Source organism: Leptidea sinapis, chromosome 11, assembly GCF_905404315.1.
Source record: "Leptidea sinapis chromosome 11, ilLepSina1.1, whole genome shotgun sequence".
NCBI lineage: Eukaryota > Metazoa > Arthropoda > Insecta > Lepidoptera > Pieridae > Leptidea > Leptidea sinapis.
In genome coordinates this window covers 2,952,896-2,979,907 of record NC_066275.1, presented here as the reverse complement: position 1 = coordinate 2,979,907, position 27,012 = coordinate 2,952,896, and the positions used below count along the sequence as shown (strand labels likewise).

At 32.1% G+C, this 27,012-nt stretch overlaps 1 protein-coding gene across 2 annotated transcripts; it reads left to right on the top strand.

The window, feature by feature from the left end:
* On the top strand, positions 1-26,724 carry LOC126966695 (uncharacterized). 2 transcript variants are annotated; one of them, XM_050810889.1, is made up of 3 exons: positions 1-716; positions 19,327-19,484; positions 23,844-26,724. In XM_050810889.1, exons 2-3 carry the CDS (start codon positions 19,345-19,347, stop codon positions 26,572-26,574), a joined length of 2,871 nt encoding a protein of 956 aa, XP_050666846.1. In that variant the 5' UTR covers positions 1-716; positions 19,327-19,344; the 3' UTR covers positions 26,575-26,724. The 2 variants fall into 2 exon arrangements, with proteins under 2 accessions (XP_050666846.1, XP_050666847.1); XM_050810890.1 differs by lacking the exon at positions 1-716 and adding an exon at positions 9,629-9,699.
* Positions 26,725-27,012: the final 288 nt, after the last annotated feature.

Below are 27,012 nucleotides of genomic sequence, written 5' to 3'. Positions count from 1 at the left end.
ATACCTGCGATCAAGAAAATAAAGCTCAATTTATGAAGACCCATTTGAGTATATTGAAAAGATGTAACAGAAATGAAATACAAAATTATCGACAACGACTTAGAAATATTGTTTGACAAGAATGAATATAAAATTCTTATTTATTGTGAAAGATTTAATGAAGATACAATTATTTATTAACAGCACTGGCAATATACATAATCACGTCACGATTATTATATGGAAAAGTAAAGAAAAGATAGATATAAGGAACTGAAGAAACAACGAACGATTTTGAGAAAGACAAAAAAAAATTCAAATACTTGAAATAATTAAAGAGATCGATGATCTTAATAAGGCACAAGAAAAGACAGTAATAGTGACAACAGAATATAATCCATGGTGTGAATACAGAATGATATTATGTATTCATCAAGTGATTTAAGCCTCATAGTTGAATAGAAATATACAGAAAGGAATATCAAAACGATTATGAAATCCATCATAAAAGCTGATGAGATAACATCCGGAAATTGATCAGCCGTGGATTATTTAATTTAAAACTCAAAAGCACTAACGTATGGACATAACCTTTAGTAACGGTTGAAGCAATTACTTAAGTAACAGCAAAACTTTCTTGGTAATTGAGTTCGTGGTTTGTGTAATCTTGAAAGTAAATCGGAATATGGATAATGATGTTATTGTGATGGCCTCCGGAAGAGTTTAAAGGTTGTTAGGTAAGATTATGAATTCACACAATTATTTAACTTTAGGACAATGCATTGTTTCCATTAGATTTTAATTTCCTCTAGCAAAGTACATAGCTGCGAGACTAGTTAGTTAGTTAGTATTCTACTTATAATATTGCATATTTTTTACCTTTGTAGATATTTAATAATGGCGATATAAGCAATACTTGCCTTCTTGCACAGAATGCTAATTTGAGCCTCCCACTAGTAAATTACTTTTACCAGTGGGAGGCTCCTTTGAACAGGAAGCTGGCTAGATTATGGGTACCACAACGGCGCCTTAAAATAAAACTTTATCTTATTTTTGGTTATTTCCGATCTTTGTTATATTATTTTGAATTCTGTATCTTAGTAAATTTGAAATAATCACATTCTTAGTTCCGTCGATGTTATATCTCTTCGTAGTTTTAAATTTTGTTCTTACATTTGAGTAAATATTACAAATTGTTTTCTTTCCAAGTCTTCTCAGATATTCCTTGACACAATCGTGAACCGTAATGTAGCTCTACTCAGCTATTCTGTTGTTAGATCCACTTGGAGATAGTTTGCATACTTATCTTGATTGATATCTTGATTTGCTTATTTGGTAGTATTTGCTGAGTATTTTTTAAGTTATACTTCTTAAGGCGCGTTATAAAAAAAACGATAAGAGTGAAATTTTAAGATGCGCACTGTAACACAAAAGTAACAGGTTGAAGGTGGTTCCTAAAATTTTCTGTCGTTTGCGTCAATCGTGTTTTTTTTTTGTTTCTTCGTCCATAATTAAGACAGTAAAAGGGTTCAAGCCCAAACATCCGTATTCATTATTTAATAATTAATCAAAGCCATCTTTGCAAGATTTTTACAAAATTGTTCTTTCTAAAAACGTAGAATAGCACGAGGCAAAAATCATTTTAATGATTTTTGCTTCATTAGGCCAAAGAAGTATAACTTCTTGCGTGCATACATAAGAACACACACACTTTTTTTTTAAATATTTCATAATTATATCAAGGAAACTTCGATAAAAATTGGTACATCTAAAATAGCACGTACACTCATCTAAAAAAATTATTTCCCATGCTCTCGTAATTCCTGTAGCATTTTACGAAAGCATGGGTTGCGAATATCACTTACCATCAAGTAAGTGACCTATGAAATATTACATTTGAAAGAGATCTGAATCCGAAAACAAAACCAAGTTTTCTCTCACGGGCATTATTCTTGAAATATTGAGTATGGGTTTATATTATTTCTTTATAGTTTCTTTATTAATAACCGTCCACTTACAAACAAACTTTTGCACTGAAATTCACTCAGCTTTCTCTCTTCTCTCCTCTTTAGATTCATTATGTCATTAATGTACCTCGTTTCAGCGCATATTCGAATTTCTGGACATGTACAAAAAAATCAACGTTTTTGAATTATGTTTTTTCAATTAATTTTCCTTAAATTAAGTCCTGTTTCATTTTGGTGATGAAAGTTATAAAACTGATAGCGTTGAAACATAAACAATTTAAAATTTTTAACTACTTATGCATTTTTTTGTTTACAAGCAGCTAAGAGTGACGCTCTGCATTCTACGATGGAATGTTCAACACAAAAACCACAAACCCCATTCCCATCGTTAGCAAACAACAAAAAGTTGAAAATAACCACGAATTGAAAGTGACGAAAGTTTTCTAACGAGTCTTCAAAATTCTATGTTATGTATTGATCAAATTATCTTATTACCAGTAAAAGATCGGCGGCGTAATAGTTACCACCAGTAGGAGGCTCCTTTGCACAGGAAGCCGGCTATATAATGGGTACCAGAACGGCGTCTATTTCTGCCGTGAAGCAGTGAAGTGTAAACATTACTGTGTTTTGGTCTGAAGCGCGGCGTAGCTAGTGAAGTTACTGGGCAAATGAGACTTAACATCAATTATGTCTCAAGGTGACGAGCACAATCGTAGTGCCTCTCAGAATTTTTGGGTTCTTATTTCAAGTATCGTAGGGCCTATCAATTACCATCAGCTGAAAGTCCTGCTCGTCTCGTCCCTTATTTTCATAACAAAAAAGTGAGAACCGTTGACTCTTATGCTGAGATCTAAAGAGCTCAGACTAGAGAGACTAGACTTTGCTCAGACTATATTTACGTATTGCAGATGCTGATTGTGATAAAATGCGAAATTGACTTTTGTATTCGGTTGTTTTGGTTTAAGCTCGGTATAATTTTAGCTGTCATATAACTATGAAAACGAAATAAAAGATTAAACTAAGCTTACACTTAGCTATGTTTTACGTCATTAAGGTCTGAGCAACTCAAAAGTCTTTTACCAACTCACTCGTTCGATAGAAGACTCACCAAGGAATTATATAGTATTAGATCATTCAACGAGCAAATCTGCCACAAGTTTCAAACAAAAATAGAGCAATTTCCGTTCAAGTCAAATCCACTTGTTTTTCACTTTCACCTATATGTAACAAGATAACAGTGATTTACTATAAGTGTGACTTCGATTTAATTCGCTTTCCCGGACGTGAGTTACGGACAAATGGTACGCTTTAATACTACAGTGTTATTGAACTTGTATTATCTTATAATAAGAGGTATATTAAAAGATATTAAATAGTAATATAAGAATTTTATAACGAGGCGGTACTCGAACGGTTAGCCCAGTTGGTTAGAGCACCGGCACGGAACGCCGGAGGTCGTGGGTTCGAATTCCGCATCGTTCAATAAATTTTGTTTTTCAAATTTTATTTGTGTAGTAATAGAAGTATTGGATAAATACTCAATTTCGAATATTGATTCAAAGTTGCATATTTGTGCTAGGTACGTATTGAAAGTCAGAATCCAACCAATGTTTCAGAACTCTGATGGCTTTTCTTAAAGATAAATTGCATTTCGTAAAATATTTGGTTAGCAAAATATTCTGGTGGTAAACGCCCTTTATAGGTACATATTTTATGTATGAAAAGCGTTTTATGGGCGGATATATTGAGAGACGTTAATCTTTTATATATTATATATTTTGAGAGATTCTATAGAAATAATGTAAGTTTTTTGCAGCGTAAATAGACCTTTTGCGCAACGCAAAAACTGCAGGTCATCAAAATAATAAAAACAAAATGGTCTAATTTTGGCTTCCAGGGCGATCCATATGAAAATAAATACTAGGTAGGTACCTATATCTACATTAGCAGTGCAAACGAATTCATTATTTCTTTCTGTATTTGTACAATTATAATACATAAGCTAAGATAATGATAATATTTAATCTAAAGTGAAGAGCGGTGTGAACCTTAAGTTGTAAAGTTTCAATCTACAACTTAGCGAACATCTCTCTATTTGTTATGCGCGCCATCTAGTGATTAGTATTATGACTAAAAGCAATACGTACTGATGCCTCGGTAAAAACGGCCTTTAGGTATATTGTTTGCGTACTGACATACTAGTGTTTGTCTACTGTAACAGATGGCGCATATTCATATATTTAAATTAAAATTCAAGAAACGTAACATTGTAATAATAATTAACCTTACTTTTTGAATGTCACATAAAGCTTAAATTTCTTGATGGATTACCAAATATAGGTTATAAAGTAACGACTTATTATATACAATATATGTATGAAAATATATGATACTCAATTATAAATACAATAAATAGTAAATAAACAATCAATCTTGGCTTGTAAACCAAATGTTTCGTCAGTAATAGAAGAAATTATAACATAACAATATAACACTTCTTTGAAATTGTTGTAAATGATCCCCTCAATTTTATGTTAAGTAGGCAGATGCTTTACACAGACCGTGGAAATTTCTTATCTTTCATTTTAAAGATAAACTTTAAAATAATACCACTAGCTCCATTAATATAAATTGCAGCTAGTAAAATTACTGGACAAATGAGACTTAACATCTTGTCTCATGGTGTCGAGCGCAATTATTGTAGTACCGCTCAGCCCACCGCATTGAACAGGGCATTCGAATCACATCCTGTCTACTGTGACCTGGGATCTTGTTGTAAGTATATTTTATTTATACAAATATTTTCACAAATATTCAAAGTGCGATTTTTAATGAATAGCCATGTTGCGCTAGTGATTTTTAGACTTGATAGAGGCGTCAAAGTAATCCTCCAATAGGCCAAGTTCGATCGGTATTCAAACCATCAATATTTCAAACAATACTTCGGAACCCAAAATAACCATATGTTTGCCAAATCTAGTACTACTGCAGTCTACTGCTTAGGACCTATCCTAAGCCCACTTCTACTCTAATTCTTTTCTCAAAATAATATCCCGCAGACTCAGAACGAGACCAATAAACCAAAACATATTATTATTGCTTCGTATTTCGGCATTTGTTATTGCATCATAAGTTCATCAATTGACTGAATTGTAGTCGGGAGGATTGGTCTCCGCCGCGCTCCAACTAGACACCGCACTCCTTAAGAACAATAAAAGCCTGCCTGCATCTTGACACTCAATGGCATCTTTAAAATTTTGTACGCTTCGTGTTATTTTACGTTGAAATTAATAAAATACAAGATACTTACTGATGATATGTGATCCAAGTGTCTTGCTTATTTCTTGTACATAGTATTATTTCTAAAGAGTTTTACTTACAGCCCGGAATTTTAGTATCAATTATTAGCAATGTTAAGCAGACATGTTCTAATAATTGGAGCCACGTCAACGTCGCTCATTGCTTGAGATTGTAGCTCGAGTACGCCTGCTTGGGCGTAGTATTAGTTGCCGCACTTTGCGACTACGCCTGCGGTATCTAGTTCGAGTGCAGCAGAGACCAATCCTTAATCAAAGTTTGTAGTGTTGTTTAAGCCCATCTGACAGACAGTATTGAAGTAATTTATTGTCCGGTGAATTTTGAAAGCTGTAATGTATTTTGATAATTATTTATGTCACATAATATTATATCGCATAAAAATGTATCCCCCCCGCATATTTTGGGCCACAAATGTCATTGTTGGCGTCAATTCGAAAACGGCCGGGCGAAGAAACGTCGAGCTAACAGAATTTCGAAGATGAACTTCATTAAGAGTAAATTTCGATCTCGACTTACCAATGAACATCTCCACGATTTAATGTCAGTAGCCTGCACCTATTTTGGTACTCCAAACTACAGACTGATAGTCCGCACCAAAAAATTACATTTTGCTCATTGTTTTGTGAAAAATGCCTTTGTTATTTTACCCGCGGCTTCGTCTGCGTAGGATAGTTACTATGGGCAGAATTTTTTATTTGTTAGGATACTTTTCAAATAATACAGACACAAACTGCTCTTTGAGAGCAGTCGACTCGAGAGTAATCAGGTAGAACAGAATTTATCAAAATCTTATATATCAAATTCTCGTGTCCAGTGTTTGTTAGAGACCTCCTCCGAAACGGCTTAACCGATTTGTATGAAATTTTGTGTGCATATCGGGTAGGTCTGAGAATCAGCCAACATCTATTTTTTATTTCCCTAAATGAAAAGGGTGACTTATATTTTTTTTTATAAATTGATGATTTTTTATTATTATTATGATTCAGAATTGAAAATACATACAACTTCAAATTTTCACCTTTCTACTATCAACACCTATTTTTGTATTACAATTTTTATATTATTCTGTTCCATCCACAGATCCGCAATAGGGTTGCAAGATGGCAATCAAATACAATAATTGTAGTTCGATCAATTTTATGTACGATTATTATATTTGATAGGTCTGAGAATCAATCGTCATCTTTTTTTAAACCCCAAATAATTTTAATTAATGAAATTCTGTTTTTTAAACTTTATATGGCAATACAACGTTTGCTGGGTCAGCTAGTAAATATATATATTTAACTTGTGATTTCTTTATGGTTTTAGAACAAAAGTTGTTGTATTTAGTAGCAATAACATCGGCTTGATAAAATTTTCACTTTTGTGGTGTCTTAAGCACATACTGTTTGTTTTTCCAGGGGGTTTCTGCTGTTGATACGTTCAATTTAATAATACCTTCTTCAATAAATGCAATAAATTTAATAAAGGTATAAAAAATATTAAGAACAGCCTTAACGGCCGGCAATATTCTTCTAATTCTTGCGTTGCAATTAACAGAAAACAAGACAGCAGTTATGGCGTACCAATAGCTACTCGGATTCTCTCAGCTTCGATAAAACAATACATCTTCACTATATTGAGATACCTATTATAGTAACTTATATAAACATAATATTTATTATTATAGTGGTTTCGTACCCAACGGGACCCTAATTACAATTGCTCCTCCGTCCAACTGTCTGCCAGCGCGATTTTTATTAGCCTATCGGATCCTGCTGGGCAACGGCCTCCCCTGCTTAGTAAAGCAGAGTAAAGCATTTAACGCGGTCCTGTGCCAGCGCCGACCAGGTCTTATTATAGGCATCCATCTTCATGCCATCGTTTTAGGGGTCTCACTCGAAGTCTTTTGCCCGTCCTGAGGCACCCAATGCGTGAAGACCTATACCCATGTGCATCTGGCATACATGCCCAGACCAGTTCCACTTTAGCCTGGTATTTTTTCTCAAACGATAGCAATGACAGTTCTGGAGAACAGTTTCGTAATTCCAATGCGATCGATTGACTTGACACCCAGAAAACTGCGCTCAATAGCTCGCTGACAAACCTGGAGTTTAATATCTAGACGGCTGAAATTTTAACAAGTGTCTGTAATTAGTGGTATTTTTTACCTTTATAATAAAATTAAATTGTAAAAAACTAAGATGATGGATTCAAAATAGCCGCCATACAAAAAATGCTCTATAAAAGCATTTTAAATACATATCTAGTGTTGCATCTTGTACTCGCAAATAACACGTTTTATTTATTTCAATGGCAGGTCCATTACAATTATAAACAAAATTATCACTAAGGAGTTGGAGTTGGATTCAAACATTCAACTGGCCTGGTGATAATTTTGTTTCAATCCAACTCATGGATGGGCAGTGTCTGAATACGAAGGTTTTCACCTAGTGTGTGTTGCCAGTGATGACATACGAAATACAGAAGTCATCGCAAACTATGGGCCTTATGAGGAAGCCTATGATCGATCAGAGGGCGATGGAGAGGGCTACATAAGTTTCCCTTCGAGATCGAATCAGAAATAGGGAGATCCGTAGGAGAACCAAAATCACTGACAAAGCCCAGATGGTTGTGAAACTGAACTGGCAGCGGACAGGGCATATAGCTCAAGGAATAGATGGCGGTTGGGGTATCAATATCCTCAAAAGGACAAAAAGTTGTATTGGTAGGGCCCCCAAAAGATGGATCGACGATCTGCTCAAGATCGATTGGATATATGAGTCGTGGCGAACTTTGGGGGAGTCCAGTAGTGAACATCTTCCGGCTGAAATGATGATGATAATGATGAAAACGGCGAGGAAACCTACGCGACTCAACTATATTATTTGTCCAGTAGTAGTTTACAACACCCGGCAGTAGAATTTTGTAACGAATTCTTTTTTGTATTGTATAGTTATTCATATCGTCTGTCTTAAAACATGGAAATGTTAATATTAACGTTATTTTCTAATGTTATTTCCGTCATGGTACCAATGCTTCACATTCAACACGCAATATGATTTTTTTTTACCTGACTGGAAATAGTTTAAAACACGATGCTACGTTTATACCTTTTACTCTAGGATAAATAATCTAATCTTATTTTTTTAAATTAAGTACCTAAGTTTCAGATTTATTATTTAATATTATTTAATTTTGTGCTAACTGATTATATAAGTTTTTTGTGGGGCGATGTATATGCTTTTACAACAAGATCCCTGAAAATGTTCAAAACAAAAGTAATTATTCGAAAGAATTGTTAAAAAACGTTTGTGTGGTAAAGGTTACTATAACATAAATGACTTTCTTAATGATACCACAGATTGGAAATGGAGTGGCCGCCCTAAGGCTATTAAATAATAAGTTTAATTGTACAATATTACTTTGTAAACATATTTTTTCAATGAAAACAAAAAGCCCGCTGAGTTTGTTGCGCCTGTTCTTCTCAGGTCTGAGGCATTCATTTTGGAAGGGATGGTATTTTTGACTTTCAATAAGTGATGTGACATCCTATTTTGAATAAAAATATTTGAGTTTAATCATAAGGCTTATAAATGATATAATTATCAAAAATCTAAAAGAGGGAAAACCTTTGTGGGTATCGAATACATGCGTTAGAGAAATAACCAGTAAAAACATAAAATTATAATTCTATGGCGAAGACCTGTTGAATATAGTAGAATTCCTTCTTTAAGGGACTGCATACATCACGTTGACATCGTTCATTAATTTATACTTAATATCAATGAGAAATAACAATCATGATTTCAAATCAGATTTAATTAGATTAGATTTCAAATTAGATAACTAATAAGCTTGAGTTCTGTTACATATTTCTTGTACAAAAAATAATAATTACACTTTACTATTTATTAATTGGGAAAAGAAGTATTTTTGCTTACAAGACTTATTTTACTTTTTTGCAAGATTCATTTAATGCTTTGGGTCAGTAAAAAAGACGTTTCGTTAAATTCAAGCCTAAATAATATTTTCTCTACTAATTTGTTATAGGATAGATGATAAAAAGTGCTTACAACCACAATGCACAATGAATGGATTGAATTTTTATGTTAAGGAGATTAGTTTTTAATCGTTACTCAACATTTGTAGCTTTAAAACATTATACATAACAAGCAGGTGCTCACGATTAAAAAAAATAATTTTTCAATTTAAATCATCGACTGTTGAACATGTTAGGTCTCTCCTCGTCAACTAAAATATCAATAGTAGTCGGTGATCGTGCGGAGCGGCTAGGACGATAGCGAAATGATGTATTTAGTACCAAGACATTGGGTTCGTTCGTTCGGAAGTAGTCCAGCATACCGTTGTGCAATCAGTTTGTCCGTAAGCATAGTATTTGACGCGTGTGCATCGTGCCAGTCGGGCTGTCGAGCCGTAACTTGTTTTAACGGTGAGTAACGGGACTCTATCGGATTCCTTATTTTTTATTATTTTTTCAATTTAAAATAATAGCGTGTTGCTGTTTTGGATCTGTGTTCTTTTCAATTATTGATACTTTTATATATTTTCATTTATAACTATTATAAATAATTTTTAACTGTAAATTACTTTTAATTATGATAGCAAAATTAGTCTAAGATTTTGTTTGTAGCCTTAGTTGCAATCAGTTAGTTTTCGCGTTTCCCGACCTAACCTAAATAACTATATGAATAATTGTGATTCCGAATAGAAATTCTGCTTTTTCATAGATTTTTTAGTACATTTGTTAATTTCAAAAATATCTATCAATATTATCCAATTGCATTCACTTAATATGTTTGTTATTCTCTAACATGCGCATGACTGCGGTGAGACTATTCTACAGTTTTCTAGAAATGAAAACTGTAGAAAAAATGAAAGCTACTGGAATTATTCTTATATATTTCTGTACATAAATGAATTTTTTAAACTATTCAAGCAGAATATCAATTAGGATCGAAACATATCATATTTATTACATAAAGTTTTATTTCGTAGGTAGCGAACTTTTCTCTCTTTAGTTAATTTAATAGTAAATAAAATCTATCTTTTTCAAACCAGTATATTTGTCTTCATATTTCACAAAGTCTATCACGATTTTGTTAAATTCAGTTGTTTGTTTGAAAACAAAACATCTATGCCACCCGGCTCTGAATATTAACAGCTCTATGTCATTTCTCTCGTACAATGTCAAGAACGTTGGATCCGGCGTCCGTTGCATCGTATTGAATTAATTAATTAGATAAACTGAATTAGTTACTGTCACTGCCATGCATTATAATACAAATATATTGTATATTTGGATGTAGAACTATTGACACATTTGCAATAATTTTCATTAATTAATTTGGGTATGTTAATAATAATGTGTTCTATGAATGCGCAGTGTTTATCATGGTGTTCCAGAAACTTTCCTTACCAAACCACTAAGCTATCTCTAGGTTGACCTTGTATGGAAGTAAATGAGTAGGCTTAGGCTCCTTACTTTCCCGAACATATTATGGTGGAGGGAAGCGCTGATCCATGCGTTATGCTCGTGAATGGATGGTCTTTTTTCATGTTTCATCGAAAATTCAACTTTTTTTTAAATTAGAGTAATGTATTCTTAAAGTACTTCAAATAATTTAAATGTTTTATTTGTGTATATATTTGTGTCTGTTGAGGTTTTTCCAATGATTAACTTACATCTTTAAATTTATTTACTTGCTTAAGCTGAAACTTTTGAGTATTTGTTGCATCACTTTGCATAGAGAATGTTCAAGATATATGTAAAATTTCTAGGTTGTAAATATTGATTTAAAAGATAGGCAATACTTTCATGCCACTTATTCTCATTAAAAAACATTTCGAAGGGGTGGACAATTTTAATAGCTTAAAAGTGTATTTTTTACCTTAAATAAATAAATAACGTCGACTTAACTAAATTAATTAAAGATTATTAACTCTGTGTCATAGTCATCATTTAGGAATTCTATGGAGAATTAAAAATTTTTACTTGTCCATAAGAAGAACAATTAATATGCATTAACAGTGGAAGGCTTATTTTGACAAGTTGGTTGGTAGGTGGGTACCACAGCGGCGGCAAGATCTAATAAGACCTAGCATCTTATGTCCCAAAGTAACGAACGCAATTGTGATGCTGCTCAAAATTTTTATTCAATCAAGAGTCAATAGTGCAGGGCGCATCTGATGAACGGTATGCTTGTTTAAATACTTTGTCTCATAACAAAACGACAGTTGATATATACCATAAAACACACCTTGAAATAAAACTTTAATATATTTTTTCTACACTTCTACTTTTATCTGTCATTTATACAGCTACGATCACAAATATAAGTACATACTATAATGAGTCTTTGAAAAAGTCTATACTCTACAGCCCAAAAAAGCATTGTTTACCTTCTTCAAATGTTGCAAATAATGCTCAGTTATTTTGGTGCCACATACAACTAAATTAGGTATATACATACATTTCACTGTTTAAATCATTAGATCAAAGGTTTAAATGTCAATTTAAGAAAATAAACCTTTTTGTGGGTTTGTATGGTTTGTATGGGTGTACCTTTCCCATTCCTTGAAGTAAAAATAAGACCACTCGAGATAAGTTATACAATAAATACATTTCCCGCCCATTTAAACGGCAACTCAAAAACTTGTGGTATTTGTTTGTTTCATTTTTGTTTCATTTAAATTTACCTAGTCGAAGAAACAATATTGTTTGCGATCATTATTCTTATACAATCGTTACATAAAATACTATTATGAAAAAAAATATTTTATCTGTATCATAGGCCTGTGTTTATTTAATATTGTGGTTCCATGTGAGTTCTCTTAAATGAAAACATAAATAATATAAAAGTATCATGAATGTCACAAGCTTATAGCGGCCGGAAACTCTTTATTGTATAAAAAAACTTTTATGGTACGATACTACATATAATGTAACTAAATTAAAAAAAACTCGCTGAGTTTCTTACGCCCGCTATTCTCATGTCTAAGGCATTTTGAATGGGTGGTAGTTTTTAACATTCAATATTTTAATTTAATTCTTCCGGTGCATAGTAGATCACGACAGGATAGGAAACGATAAATGTAGTCTCTACCATTATTCTGGAAGAACGGGCTATTTTTTATATGTATTTATTTCTGATTACCACTCTACATTCGTCAGTCAGGTTATAAATTACGTGAAAGATAACGAGCTTTTAAGATTTTCGTTCTTAAAAAAATCTATTTCAATGAAAATTAAAGTTTTGTATGACAGAAACAAAATTACCAGTGTGTGTTATTAATTAATTTATAATATATTTTGTTGAACATTCTAAAATTTAAAAAAGAAGCTTATCTTAAGTTATACATCAATATATGAAAACTATTTTACTAAAATTCTTTAAATTTAATTTAATTCTTTTACACAACATCCTAAAATTGAAAAAGAAGTTTATCTTAAGTTATAAATCAACATGTGAAAACTATTTTACTAAATTCTTTAAATTTAATTTAATTCTTTTATACCTCCCGTAGGCCGTGTATAACTCCTGTGATTCCTCTGTTGTTGAAAGAGACTGTGGGCGGTGATCACTTAACACCAGGTCCACGTTTTCCATAAAAATAAAAATAAATAATTTGAACGATATAATAATAATAATTGTGCTATAGGTACATTGTAAATTGTGCTATAACATGTTTTCTTACCTACTATACATATTCAATAATAACATTAGCAGTTAAGCAGGCTCTAACAGATATATAAATATCTAAACATTAATAAGCGGTGAAAGTATTCAGTTTGTCCGTCGAACGAGTTGCCCGATACTCGTAGAAATTAGGGTCACTTTCATTTGTGCGAACACTTTGTATCATATTATATGGGTCGTGTTATTGCGGCACTGAGAGCGAAATGTGCTAAGTGGTATGTGTGTATGAGATAAGTTCATGTATTTTCTTACGAGTTATTATTATTAAAGTTTAGGGCCATTTCGGTCTTTTTTATTTTTTATTCGGACGATTGGGCTAATTGAAGCAGAAAATTTCATTCTTTACCTTCTCGGAATTTATTGGCTAACAACTTATCGTTACAATCCAGAAGTTAATGAACAATTTTGATAATTGATGTTTATATAAATTAAGTATTAAAAAGTTGTAGCAATATAATAACTAAGACATGGTCTTTTGAAAAGACATCAACGCGCGCGAGGCGTTAAATTTCTTAAAATAGAAATTTAATCCAAAGTTTTAGTTCATTCAAAACAATAGACACATTAAAAGCAGACAAGTTTGAGAAGCGTTTTTTGAATTTCATACTAATAAAATAATTAGAACAAAGTATTAGTTAAATATACCTACAATTACGGTCGCCTCTAGAAGTTCATTTGGTATACACTCTGAAATGCGTATAATGTAATTATATGTACTCCCTAAACTTCATAATTTTAGGTGGACGTCAAATAATTTGCCTTAGTAATAAGCTGAAATGACCTTGAATGAACAAGAGACACAGACATTAAGTTTTTTGATATTAATTTTAACTTGACATTATCATGATTGTGTTCTGTTCTTTAAAAAGAGTTGACAGATTAACGGTCGTACAGACGGGTGAAAAACAGAGGAAAATCAAAGTTCTTTTTTATTTCGCTTAAGGTTGCAGTTATTCATGCTTCCCCACTGAGGATACTGCATGTGATTTAGACAGAAAAAGAACTTCGGTTTTGCAAAGGAAAAATTTCAATAAACGTTGCCCAACTACCTCATCACAAAGAGCAAAGTCATCCCTAGCGCATGCGTCCGACAACATTTAGGGGGCACAATAGATCTACAGATTTAAGTGCTCATTTCCTTAATAATAATAATATTATACACGCTTGAATCTTATAAAAATCGGAGTATGGTTCATTATTAGATTTGTTTTCATATTCCTAGTGATAAGTTGTAGAAATTATTGATAAATAATTTGTTTAAAAGTGTCAGTATAATTATAAAAGTGTGTCAATATTTAGTATTATTAATTAGCGAATCCACGGACAGCTTTCAAATAATTTTCATTTGATTTAATTATTATGAGCATAGATTTCTTGAAAACACAGAAGGTACAGCGGTATTAAAAACATCAAAACAACCAGTAAATATAATAACTGGTTCAAATTTGTTAAGGCTTAGTTTAAAACAAAACCAATACATAAAAGGCGTGTGCCAAATACCAGCCGCTTGTCAACTAACGGGACTTGTACAGTCAATCACGTTTGACCTTTAAAACAATACCATCGTTTTGTACCATCTAGCAAATCTATATCTATATATATTATTTAAAATTGCTGTAAAACTGTCTTTCTCGAGTCTCCAGAACGAGTTTTCATAAAATATTATAAATAAATCTCTATTTGGATACAAAAAACTTTTTTCAGAATTCATTTCACTTTGCCCACGCAATTTTCTAAATACAAAAAAAATCGAGAAGTTAGGACATCAGGTGGTGGTACACTTTGTAAGGTAGCTCTTTGTAAAAATTGTGCGATTAAAATTTAAAAATGTGGCAATGAGTGTTTTGATAGTTCTTGTCTTGTTTGCATGAATTTTTCGAAGTTGTGATATAAGTATAATATAAATTTGCTTATAACAGCTGTGGAGAAACTTTATGCCAATATGACCACGCCAATATGATTTTGTCAAAGTGAGCCATTATCAATGAGCGAAAACTGCCTTATTCAGAAGAATCAGCGACAAACTGGGCTTTTTTGTATTTGTTTCATGATTTTGTTTTATATAAAACAGTTATTTTGAAACTTAAATATAAAATAACAGTTTTGAGTATTCTTCATTTCAGGCCACTTTTATTCTCAATGTGATTTGATACATTAATAAAAATAAAAGTTTCATTACAATAATATTACTTGAAATTTTTTTTAATCATTTACAGATTTTTTGCAAATTTAATTTGAATTTCCTTTAAAACTTGAATACCACAGAACAGAAATTTCTGTTCCGTGCTCAATACATTGCCTTTTCAAGTTAAATAATACTTATGAAGCACCTAACTTAAGAGATACGTAAATGAATGGAAATGAATATTGTGCGCTATTGCTTACCTACGCTATTAAGCCGCAATAGTTGTCATGGACTACTGAGGGCAATATTTAATGATGATTTGTGTTAAATTGTAGGCTTCTTTCAGGAAATGCTTTCCTTATTCCATGGAGTTGCATATAAATTATACGTTAGGTTTGACCAGCGTGGCGTAAACAATTGCAATGTCTGATTTTACGTAAGTGTATGGAAGTTTCGTCATTTATTCGGTATGGCTTTCAATGTGACGTTTTTTGTTTTATCGTATGTTGTAAGCGCCCAATAGGCGCATTATTTTTTTATGAAAAAAAGGGAAGAGACGAGCAGGACGTTTAGCTGATGGTAATTTATAAGCCCTGCATATGACAATGAAGTGCCGCTCAGGATTATTGAAAAACCCAAAAATTCTGAGCGGCACTACAACTGCGCTCGTCACCTTGAGACATAAGACATATGTCAAGTCTCATTTGCCCAGAAATTTCACTCACTACGGCGCCTTTCAGACCGAAACACAGTAATGCTTACCCATTACTGCTTTGTTCATACATCAACTGAAGAGGAAGGTGTTTCATCTTCTTCTTAAACTAATCCTACCATCTTCTTGTAGGTTTTCTTTAGCTATTTGTATGTATTCTTGGGCTACATCCCTTTCAGCTCCGTTAAACATTTTATGACTTTTCTTATAAAGGAACCTAATTTGTACAGTGATTATTGATCTAGAATTGTCGTTGCTTTTAACTTCAAGCCTCAAAATTGTTTATTTTCACGTTTAAGGATGATACATTTCTTAAATATTAAAAAATAAATAAATAGTAAATGTCCTAAAGTTACCCGATAGTTTTGAAATTTATTCATTGTAATAATTAAGGAGTATGTTTTTTTATATATATATTATATTCACGAGTATATAGTTCACAGTACGGCGTGGCCGGCTTTAATGTGATAGTAATAAAAAAATTCAATGAATGTTTCTTAATCCACGACGAACAACAAAACCTGTCAATAGAATAAAAAAACTAAGAAAATATGTCAAATTATCACAATACAACTTTCCTTAAATGAGTGTGTTGGGCCTCTTTCGCTTGGAATGCGAACCAATTTCTTAACAGTAATACTAACATCATCGAAAGGATACAAAATCTTAAATCATTGTCAACACACATGGAGCTAACGGATAGAACTGGTTCTTAGTAGGTCAGTGATGCTGCGTAAGATACGGAGGTCTCTGTCATTGCCGGTCGTTCACCTTTGTGTATAGCGCCATCTTGTTACGCTTGACGTAAGATTTGTTGGAATTTTTTCTATATAAAATTATAGATTTCAAAGGAGGATTTTGTTATTTAATTTTTAATATTTACTACATATATACTACAATTTAAAATTATGTCATATTTCTTGTTATTTAGGTAACATAAGCGATATTATTCATTTAAAAGTAAAGTTCATTCAAAAACAATAACACACAGTCATGTTGAAAAACCGTTCTGAGTGAAACTGTCGAAACAGCAAAACACTGTTTTTGATTTTTAATGAAACTTATTGTATCCTTTGTCTCTCAGATTTTTTTTATTAAAATTCAAAACAGATTCTCACGGTAAATAAACGATTATAATTCGAAACTGATGACAAAGAAATATTTCTCATTTGCATTTTGTGGCTTTGCACAAAAGCCGCAAAAAAATAAATGGGAATATTTTGGTCTTCACTTTCAACTCGTTAGTATTCTTCCTAAACATTTTTCTTATTTAAGAAAAGTGTGAAAATGTGTATTTTATTTAAAATACACATTTTATTCATATTTATAGAATAAATTTGATTGTACGTACTTTCAGACAGTCTCTCAAAGTAAAATTTAAAGAAATAAATATTATGACTGTTCATTGTCAGTATATTTATGAAAATTTAATATACGTTCACAAAAATCGTCACCTTTTTGCTCTTAATAATTATAACACTAGATATATGGGGTTGCTTGTAACTAATTCTAGTAGGCTTCAAAAGTTACATACCTAATTGCTTTAATGGTAAATGACACTTTTATATATACATAAGTCCCAGACACTGTTCAGGCATTATCTATAAATAAATTAAAATGTTTATGAAAAAATGACTCGTCGTAAATCCTACTACTCCACAGCTGAATATCTATGTGATCCGACAGCCTGGGACTAGAATATGATTATTTTATAGCAATATCAATGACAATACAATATTATATACTTGATTAAAACGAGCACAAAAAAATGCCGTGAGAGTTTCTTGCGCCACTTCTTCTCTCAAAGAGCGCCATTTGTTTCCGAAGCGGTAGTAGTGTCTAGTATGTTAGAAATGACACCAAAAATAATTCTAAAGGAATAAATTTTGAGAAAAAAAATGCATTTTTATGCCTTTCATAAAGTTGTGAACGATAGTTTGTTATAATAAATTCAAGAATATTATCAATCAATCTACCATTGCTCTTGTGTTCAAACTTATTATTAAAGTTAAAAATTGTATTAAAGTTTTGTCATGAGAAATGGCTTAAAACAATTTCAAATACTGTAAAATTCTTATAATCTGAAAAATAGAAGACATAATATAGATATTGACAACCATTAAAATATAATTTTGTATAAAAAAACCAACAAGCAAACAGAAATATTAATAATTGATGTTCAGTTACCAAAAATTCATATGCATTTAGTACACCGCCACATCAAGGCTATTTACGTGAACAGATTATATATTTCTACATAACGGAGTTAAGAAACATTTTAATGAGAAATTTATATTTAATATACTGCTGAAATGATTAAATCTTTTACGCTCTCACATTTATGACAATAGAATTAATTTTAAAATTCATAAAAGCACAACAATGGGTTTTAGGCGCCAAATTATGGTAATTAGTCTCAATTAAGTTTTGTGGTCAATTGACAAATGATTCTGTACAGTGATTCTTTGAATGTGGAATTCACACTGAAATAAATTTATGTCGTGATTTATCAGTTTAACAGTTGTTTAATCTAAAAATATTATTCTAGAATAAACATAATTTGCACATTTTATGTCTTTATCGGATCGTATTCTACAATAACCAGGCTTATTTTATGGCATTATTATTTTTTTAATTACTAGTACAAGGATAATTAAGTCTTATTGTGTTTTGGTTTTAAGGTCTGGGCTAAATAATGAGACTTAGCATCTTATGTCTAATTGTGACGAGTACAATTATTGCGATACCACTCAGAATCTTGGGTTTTTTACAAGAATCTTTACCGCCACTGCATTGTAATGAGTATGATGTGTCACCACCATTACTAACAGATCACATCTTGATCGCGTTGTCACTTTTAGTCATAAAAATGCATTAAGAATTCTCAATTCAAAACATACCATTGTTTCAATCTAACAAATTGTTAATAACTAAATGCTCTACAGATTTTGGTGATGAAAAATAACATATGAATATTAGTATGCTACTTCACTATTATAATAAAGAGGAAAAATTTGTTTTTTTATACTTATTATGTGTATGTACAATGCATTTAAGTTTGTAATGAATAAAATTAAAACAAATAAGAGCTATTTAAACAATTCCTTCTTGAATAGAATAATATATATTCACTGATTTACTTGGCCTGTATTTAATAAAACAATAGAGAGGAGAAACAAAACTACAGGAGTGCAATTTGCAATAATACCTATAAATAAGGTTAACATACGTTACAGATTTTACTACTTACACAGTCAAACAAAGTCACGGAGAGCGACGAGAAAGATTAAAATATTTGAATGAAAGTATTACAATAATCTTCACATTGTTATTTAGGTTTAGCGGTCAAATGCTCATTAGCCGAATGTTTATAAACAAGTTTTGGAGTTTTGAATCACCAAAAAGTTCTCAATAATTTCCTGTTCTGCTTTTTCTTTGCCGATTTCACATTAATGGCATTTTTATAACACTTTTTTTTATGATTTTGTTGTTTTGCTAAATAATCTTTTTTATTATTTCCAGGTACTCAAAGTGAACACGATGACCTGGCGAAAAAGTGCTTGCGTAACGTGGACTTTAGTTTTAGTGGTTTTGTTTTTGTGTCCGTTAGTTTACTCGCGTCCTCAGGAGACTGTGTCACCAATAAGTGATCTAAGTAGCTCTACAGAAACATCTATAAGGTATAGATATAGGAATAATATTAGCTTTATTATAGATCAGTCAAACTTTACTAGCACCAGTGGAACTAATAATAATATAAGTTATGCTCGGTTAGAGTATATCCAACCATTTTTCTTAAGTAACCTTAATAGCAATAATTCGTCTACCAGCAAAAGAACTAATCGATTAATCCATAAAAGCTATAAACAGAAAACCGCGCAGAATAGGAATAAAATTCACGAAAAAAATAATCTAGCACCTATTGTTATATCTAGAAATAAACCTGTTATTAAGAAAATTATAACGAAATGGACTGATAATGTGAAAAATGATAATTTAGATTTTACACGCGAGTCTGCATCCGATGAATTTAGTAAATTACCTCTCAGTAATGATAATCAAATTTTTATTGACCCCTTTATTAGTACTGAAACTATAGATGATAGATCAGACCTTAGACAATACTCTCAAACATCTAAGAAAAAATATACTAACATGTTACACAATCAACACTCACCATACTCTGAAGAAACTCATGTTTATTCTAATGTTCACATAATTGATAATTATCCAAATTCACCAACACGGCCAACTTTTGTATATAACACACCAAGTCCTACACCTATCATTACAAATGTTGGATACCCCAAACCCTGGCCAGCGATTTCACCAAATCATAGACCTGTTACTAAAAAACCTATTAAGCCAACTACATCAAAAAATCCGTATTACAATGCGTATCCTCAGCAGCCGACAAATTTTGATGTTAGTACTTTTCCTCCTTCAAATGTTTATACTGATAGGATTGTTATTAGACCAGAAGAATACAGTGCATCTTCAGATGACTGTCCAACTATTTTTTTAACATTAAACAACACTTTCCAAGGACAAGGCAAGGAGGCATGTCCTGACCTCAACATTGCAGTTAACACAAATGTAGTTAACAAAAACGTTGTAATAGATTCAGATGAAGAGGCCGATACTACTCTAACCGATATTTTTGGAAGCCCTGAGGATAATTCTGAAAGCGAGGAAAATTCTAATGATTATTTTGCGTCAGAAGAAAATGAAGAATCTAATAGCTCACCGGCAGAAAGCTTAGAAACACTGAATTACAATGCAGCAAATAATGCTATTAGCCCTATTTCTGCTGAATCTACAAATTTACAATCATACAGTTCACCAATATCAGCACTGTCAAGGCCAAATCAAAATGACGATGATGATGATGGATTTGGATTTTCTTCAATGATTGACTTTTTCCGTCCTGCAGTTAAAGCTTTTAGTTGGCTCGCAGCAATAAATCCTTTAAGCTTTCCAGCCCTTTCATTTATTTTGACACCCATTATACTTATGGTTGCGGGTACATCGGGAATTGCTGCCTTTTTTGCTCCATGGGCTTTATCGTACGGTAGAGAGGCCCCAGAATTAGATTTCCATGAGCCTCAGTGGCAATGGGATAGCAACCATAAAACTTGGAGTATCCATCCTAACAACCGTAAATGGATGGCACAAAGTCAAGAGTATCTTTCACATTCTGGACGTCTTTATACAAGAAATGGGTCTAACTGGATTGATGTATTAACTAAGTGGCTGCAAAGATACAAAAATAATTTAGGGAGTAAATAAACGAAGCAAGGGATTTTGAAGTGGTTTTCACCATCATTTCAATAATTAATCGAGAAATTATTTTTGAAAATTATAATGTTAGTAGAACAAACATTATTATGTAACTAAGTTGCCAAAAAATAAATAAACATGGCTTAGGCTAGGCTAAGGCTATATAGGCTAAGTTTTAAGACGTACATAGACATTATGTATAACATAATTGTTGATCGCCTAAAGTCCATTGGAAAATTCTGCGATGGCATATCTATTTTGAAGGGACTCACAATCAGCGTTTCTTTTATCAAATATTATTTCAAATTCATTACAATTAAAATGTTGAAATAACCCACATGATATAATCAACATTGCAGACTTATACGTGAGCATTAAGTGCTTTTCTAGATTAGGTGTCCGCCTAAAATCGTTACCCTTTCGCGCGTCATTTTGAAATTAAATTTGTTCAGTCCATATAAATTCTAAAATCATCCAATAGCTTAGCATTTTTCATTTTGTTTCGTAAATTAAAATCATGCGATGCTGGGGGAAACTATACAAACAATTATTCATTCGCAACATCTTTATTAGTTCTCCAATAATAGAAGAGTATCATTTTCATAAATATTCAAGGAATATTTATGAAAATGATCAACTCACCGCTGGTTTTAACGTAAATCTGCAGGATATGTAGATATTTTTTAACAAAATGTAAGGAAATTTGTGTTTCACCTGTGGTTATATACCCAATAGCTATTTTAATAGCAAACTCTATAAGCATTTTTACTTAACTTTTTTTTTTCGAGAGGCTTATGACTTAATTAACAATTTTATTATGATATATTATAAATTGATAAGTAACTTCAAAAATTAAATTCTCATCTCTATTCTATATCTATGCTGCTATATAAATCTCGAGCCTCTCTCTGTAATTCCATTTTTTGTAAAATTTTGTGATTAGCCACATCACCAGTGGGAGGCTCCTTTGCACAGGATGCCGGCTAGATTATGAGTACTACAACGGCGCCTATTTCTGCCGTAAAGCAGTAATCTGTAAGCATTATTGTATTTTGGTCTGAAGGGCACCGTAGCTAGTGAAATCACTGGGCAAATGGACTTAACATCTTATGTCTCAAGGTGACGAGCGCAGTTGTAGTGCCATTCAGAATTTTTGGGGTTTTTCAAGAATCCTTAGTGGCACTTTTTCTGTCTGTTTTTATATCTCAAGAACTGCTTGCTCGATCTTGATTAAAAATTATACGTACTTAGATTGTAGGACTGGTTAATGGATAGGCAATAATAAATTAATATTGTATAGTGAGCGCATCTTCGTCCCTAAATTTGTTAAGTGATCACCGCCGCCTACATTCACAGGAGCATTGCCGGCCTTTAAGGAAGGTTAACGCGCTTTTTGAATAAATAAGTATTCGCGATTAATTGGAAAATCTTAGGAATTTCGTGATATAACGTACTCAATGTGCTTTCCTACCCAAGGTGTCTGAAAAATTGTATAATTGGCTGTATGCTTAAGGCATGAAAGCATAAGAAACAATCGAACTTCTGTTACCTTACTATTCCTAATTATAAATTATAGTGTAAAGTAATGTATAAAGCCTAATTTTAAAACGATGACTATCAAGCGGATGTTTATAAATAGCTTCGTTCTGTACAATCTCCCTACTTCTATAATCTAGGACCATTATTTTATAGTGGACGCTAATAAAAACAATATTTCAAATTGATGACTTCTCTAGATAAGTAGCCTAACAGTAAATTTTCTACATCAATGCACAGTCAATCTTATGAAATAAAAAAAATGTTGTCATACAAAATTTAACGAATGATTTTTCACCATAATGAAAATAGAAGAAGTTTTATCAAAATTGAATTTCCAGCAAATTGATTTTTTTATAATCCCTAATATAATAGTAGATATTTTTATATATTTATTTAATACCCAAGTAATCCTACATATAAAATGATGAAAACTTTCTTAAAAATCATACTAAGGCTTAGCGTGACAGTAATCATTTTTATATTCAAGGGAATCGAGACGAAAAAGGAAGTGAATGAAAATGTTTTAAAACTATTCCGGTCTTTGCATTATATTTTTCATTAAAATTTTATTTAATGATAGGTTGAAACAACAAATATTATTAAATAAATTTGTAGCTTTACGATTTTAATTTAATCCATGGTGCTAGTAAAAAAACTACCAGTATTATTTAATTAAATATAATTTTAGTATCTATTTATACTATTTAAGTATTCCATTAATTATTTTTAATTTACCTCTTCATGTGTGTACAAATATTAATTATTGAATCTAAGTGTATTCAAGCGATTCATTTAAATAAACTTTAATAAGAAACGATGTTGTTTTATTTACCTTAATGTTGAGAATATATAAAGTTTGTGAATATATTATATAATCTAAGATATGTTATATGCGCTCTTTCGTGTAAAAGTATTTAAATATATTTGTAAACTCCAGTAATATATATATAATATTATGTATTTTTATCTACCTTACATCGATATCATAAGCACTTTGATGTTAAGTAAAATAATAGTCATCATAATATTTCAAATAATTGAGATAAAACTAAGGCTTTCAAATGCATTCATAAAATCGTAAGCTTTTTCGTTATTAATCATTATTTAATTAATTTCAAGACAATATTGTCTTGATATTTTTTAAATGGTTATTCTGATATTTGAAAAACTTCATACTTATTTTTTCACAATAAGTTAAAAACATTAATTACTCGTTTCAGAAATGATGGCCCTGTCAGCAGCGATTTAATGAAATCTGGTGAAAATACGTCTGTGATACAAGAACAAACAAACGAAAACACCTCAAGAGATGTCAAATCTAAATCAGCTACAATCAACGACTCAATAAAAAATGTTTCAAATCAGTTAACAGAAACAATTAAAAATAAATCATCAAATAGCACACTTGTGATTGATACGAGAATTCCACCGAAGGTTAAAAATCAACTAACTCTAAAGCAGCGAATTAAAACTAGAAACGATGATAGTGGTAACTTTATTGAAACCTCTCATGCAGGTATCGCTGTACCTGTTACAATGGAGGAATTAGAACAAGAAAATAAGATTAATTCTTCGAACAGTGAAACATCAACAGTAAGTGAAGGAATTTCCACTTGGATTTTATTGAGTAACCCTGGTAATAAAGATAATGAAAATGCATCAACTGAACCAACTAAAGTTGAAGAAACAGTGAAACCTAAGCCCACCAATAAAAATAAGCCAAAGCGACCCCAGAGTAAGCCATCTGTATCGAAAAGACCAATCATCGGAAGTACCAATAAATCTGACTTAGTTGCGGGAGGATCAGCTATCAGCGAAAATGTTTATAACAAGATTAAGGATACCGTTTTGTCTAATGTCAAAAAGAATAAAAATAGCCCACCACGTTCAACAACTGTTTCTACCACGACCATGCTAGTCGCGACTGAACCTGCAACAAAAAAAGATGAGATAATTCAAGCATCTTCCAAAAAAGATTCTGTAACTAAGCCTTCAACAACTGTCGCACCAGTAGGAAAAGTTAAATCAAAGCCTGCCAAAAAAAAGGATAAAAATAAAACCAAGACAACTACAAAATTAGTACCAAATGTGAGTGTATCAGCAATGCTACCAATGGAAGCTAAGGAACAAGAAATTGAATTAGAGGTGAGTACTCCACCAACTACCACCAAAAAACCTAAGCGAACATCGACACGAAAGAAGACGAAAACCAAAAAACGGAAAACATCCAAGCCAAAACCAGAAGTAACCACATCAACTGCTATCTCAAGCGAACTTAAAACTGCGAACAAAACAAAATCTACAAAGACATCGAAAAAACCCACTACTGAGACAGGCCCTTTCACAAGTCAAATTTATAACTATTTTTCAAGGGAAGTCATGCCATCAGTTGGTGTCGGAGTTATTGGCTTAGCTGGACTAGTGGGGCTTGCTAGTTACTTCTTATATCCATTTGCAACGCCTGTTCGTCGTACTTTTGAAGTTGATAAAAAAGATGATATATACAAAAACAATGCTGAGGAGTATGCAAATGAAGGAAATGGTCAACCGGAAGAGGAAATGTTGGGTACTGTTTTAGCGGGTATGCCCGCACATGCAAAACATAAGTTAAACCCTTACGCTGGTCAGACCACATATACGAGTAGATATCCTATTAAAAAAGAACAACAAGATCTGCGTTATAGGCATGTTGCTACCAAGTATGAACCCAATTATAATGCTCACTATCCTCAACAAAAAACGGGTATAGCACATGGTGCTGTTTATCCTGACTCATACAATTATCATCACCGTCAACCTCAGTATGAAACAAGAAATGCGTATACTACATCTTATCCTGCAGCAGAACCCATATTTGCTGTTCCTCAAACAGCTCCCTCAGAAATTTCCTCTTATGGAAGTGATTCATCCAGTTCAGTTGTTTATGGCGTGAAACCCTCTCCTGATACTGATTTTAAGCCGGTGTACCCATATGAGACTCAATATTACGGAGAAACAACAAGTAGCTCCGCTACCTATCCTCCACAGACATCGATGTATTTAGGTTCAAACAGTGAGCCGGAACATCTTGAAAATGATAAGTACATCGAAGAATCAAGTGTTGAGGGTGATAGTGAAGATAATAAGTTTGTTGTTGGTAACGTACCAAAAGAGCTGTCGGATTCTGAAACACCAGCAGTAGTTCCTGAACATGGACCGAGAAATTTGCATAGAAAGCGAAGAAATACTTCACGCAATAAGCGTAGTATCGTGGGATCAATTGAAGAGATTTTAAAAGCAGCCAGTGAAAAAGAAAAAGATATATTTTTGAGCAATGAAATAGACGAGGCTCTTGGTACTACAGTAAATATGCATCCTTCAATAGTGACATCAACTACAGAAAAAAATATAAAAATGGTTGATCCTGTTTATGCCATACCAATGAATCTAAAAGATACTATCCGCGATAACACCAATGACACACGAAATGAAATAATTGAAAGTGTATCAACTGTTCCTGTAAATGAAGATAAAATTGTGAAATATACCAAGACTGAAATGTTAAACGACGTAGACTCAACCACAAAATCTTTCAAAGTATACGAAGTATTTACTACGACAGAAAAGAGCAATGTAAAAACGAACAACTATGAAACAATTAAATCAGAGATAACATCTGCAGGGAATCCTAGTACAGAAACGACGACCGAACATAAATTGGATACAACATCAACTATGCCAACCCTTATTGATACTACAAGCAAACAATCAAATCCAACTTACTTTCCCGAAATAATAACATACCCACCTCCATCTAATATTGGCTACGGATTTTTCGATTTTATTAAGCGAATGGTAGATTTTAAATATAGATTAGGTCTCAGTATTCTTCAATCGACGTCTGAGTCCCTCAATAGATACTTAAGAAGCATGGAAGACTCAATACAGAGAGCTGCCAAGGCATCTCATTAGTGTACAACTTTATAATTAACAAAACACTATACATACTGTAACTTAAACATTTGTGTGGTAAACTTCGTGATAAAGATTTTGACTGCCTTCTTTTATATAAAAGTTACATTATTATTATATTATATTTGCATTTATTAGACTTATTATCGCTGTAAATTGATTGGCTAGAAAAGACTATTGGTTTTATATTTATTGTTTAAGCGTATTCTCACAAATTCTTATAATTAATATTTTCCTATTATCAACATATTTACATGATACGATAGGTTAGGTTTTAATAAAGTTATATTATCAAGATTTCTACATATGAAGTGATATCAGTCCAGGATAGTTCTGGTATACAATTAAAAATGTACGAAAGTGCTTAAAATATAAAGTGGAACTTTAGCTAAATATAATACTAAAGCCAACATTAGTACTATAAATACCTATATTTCT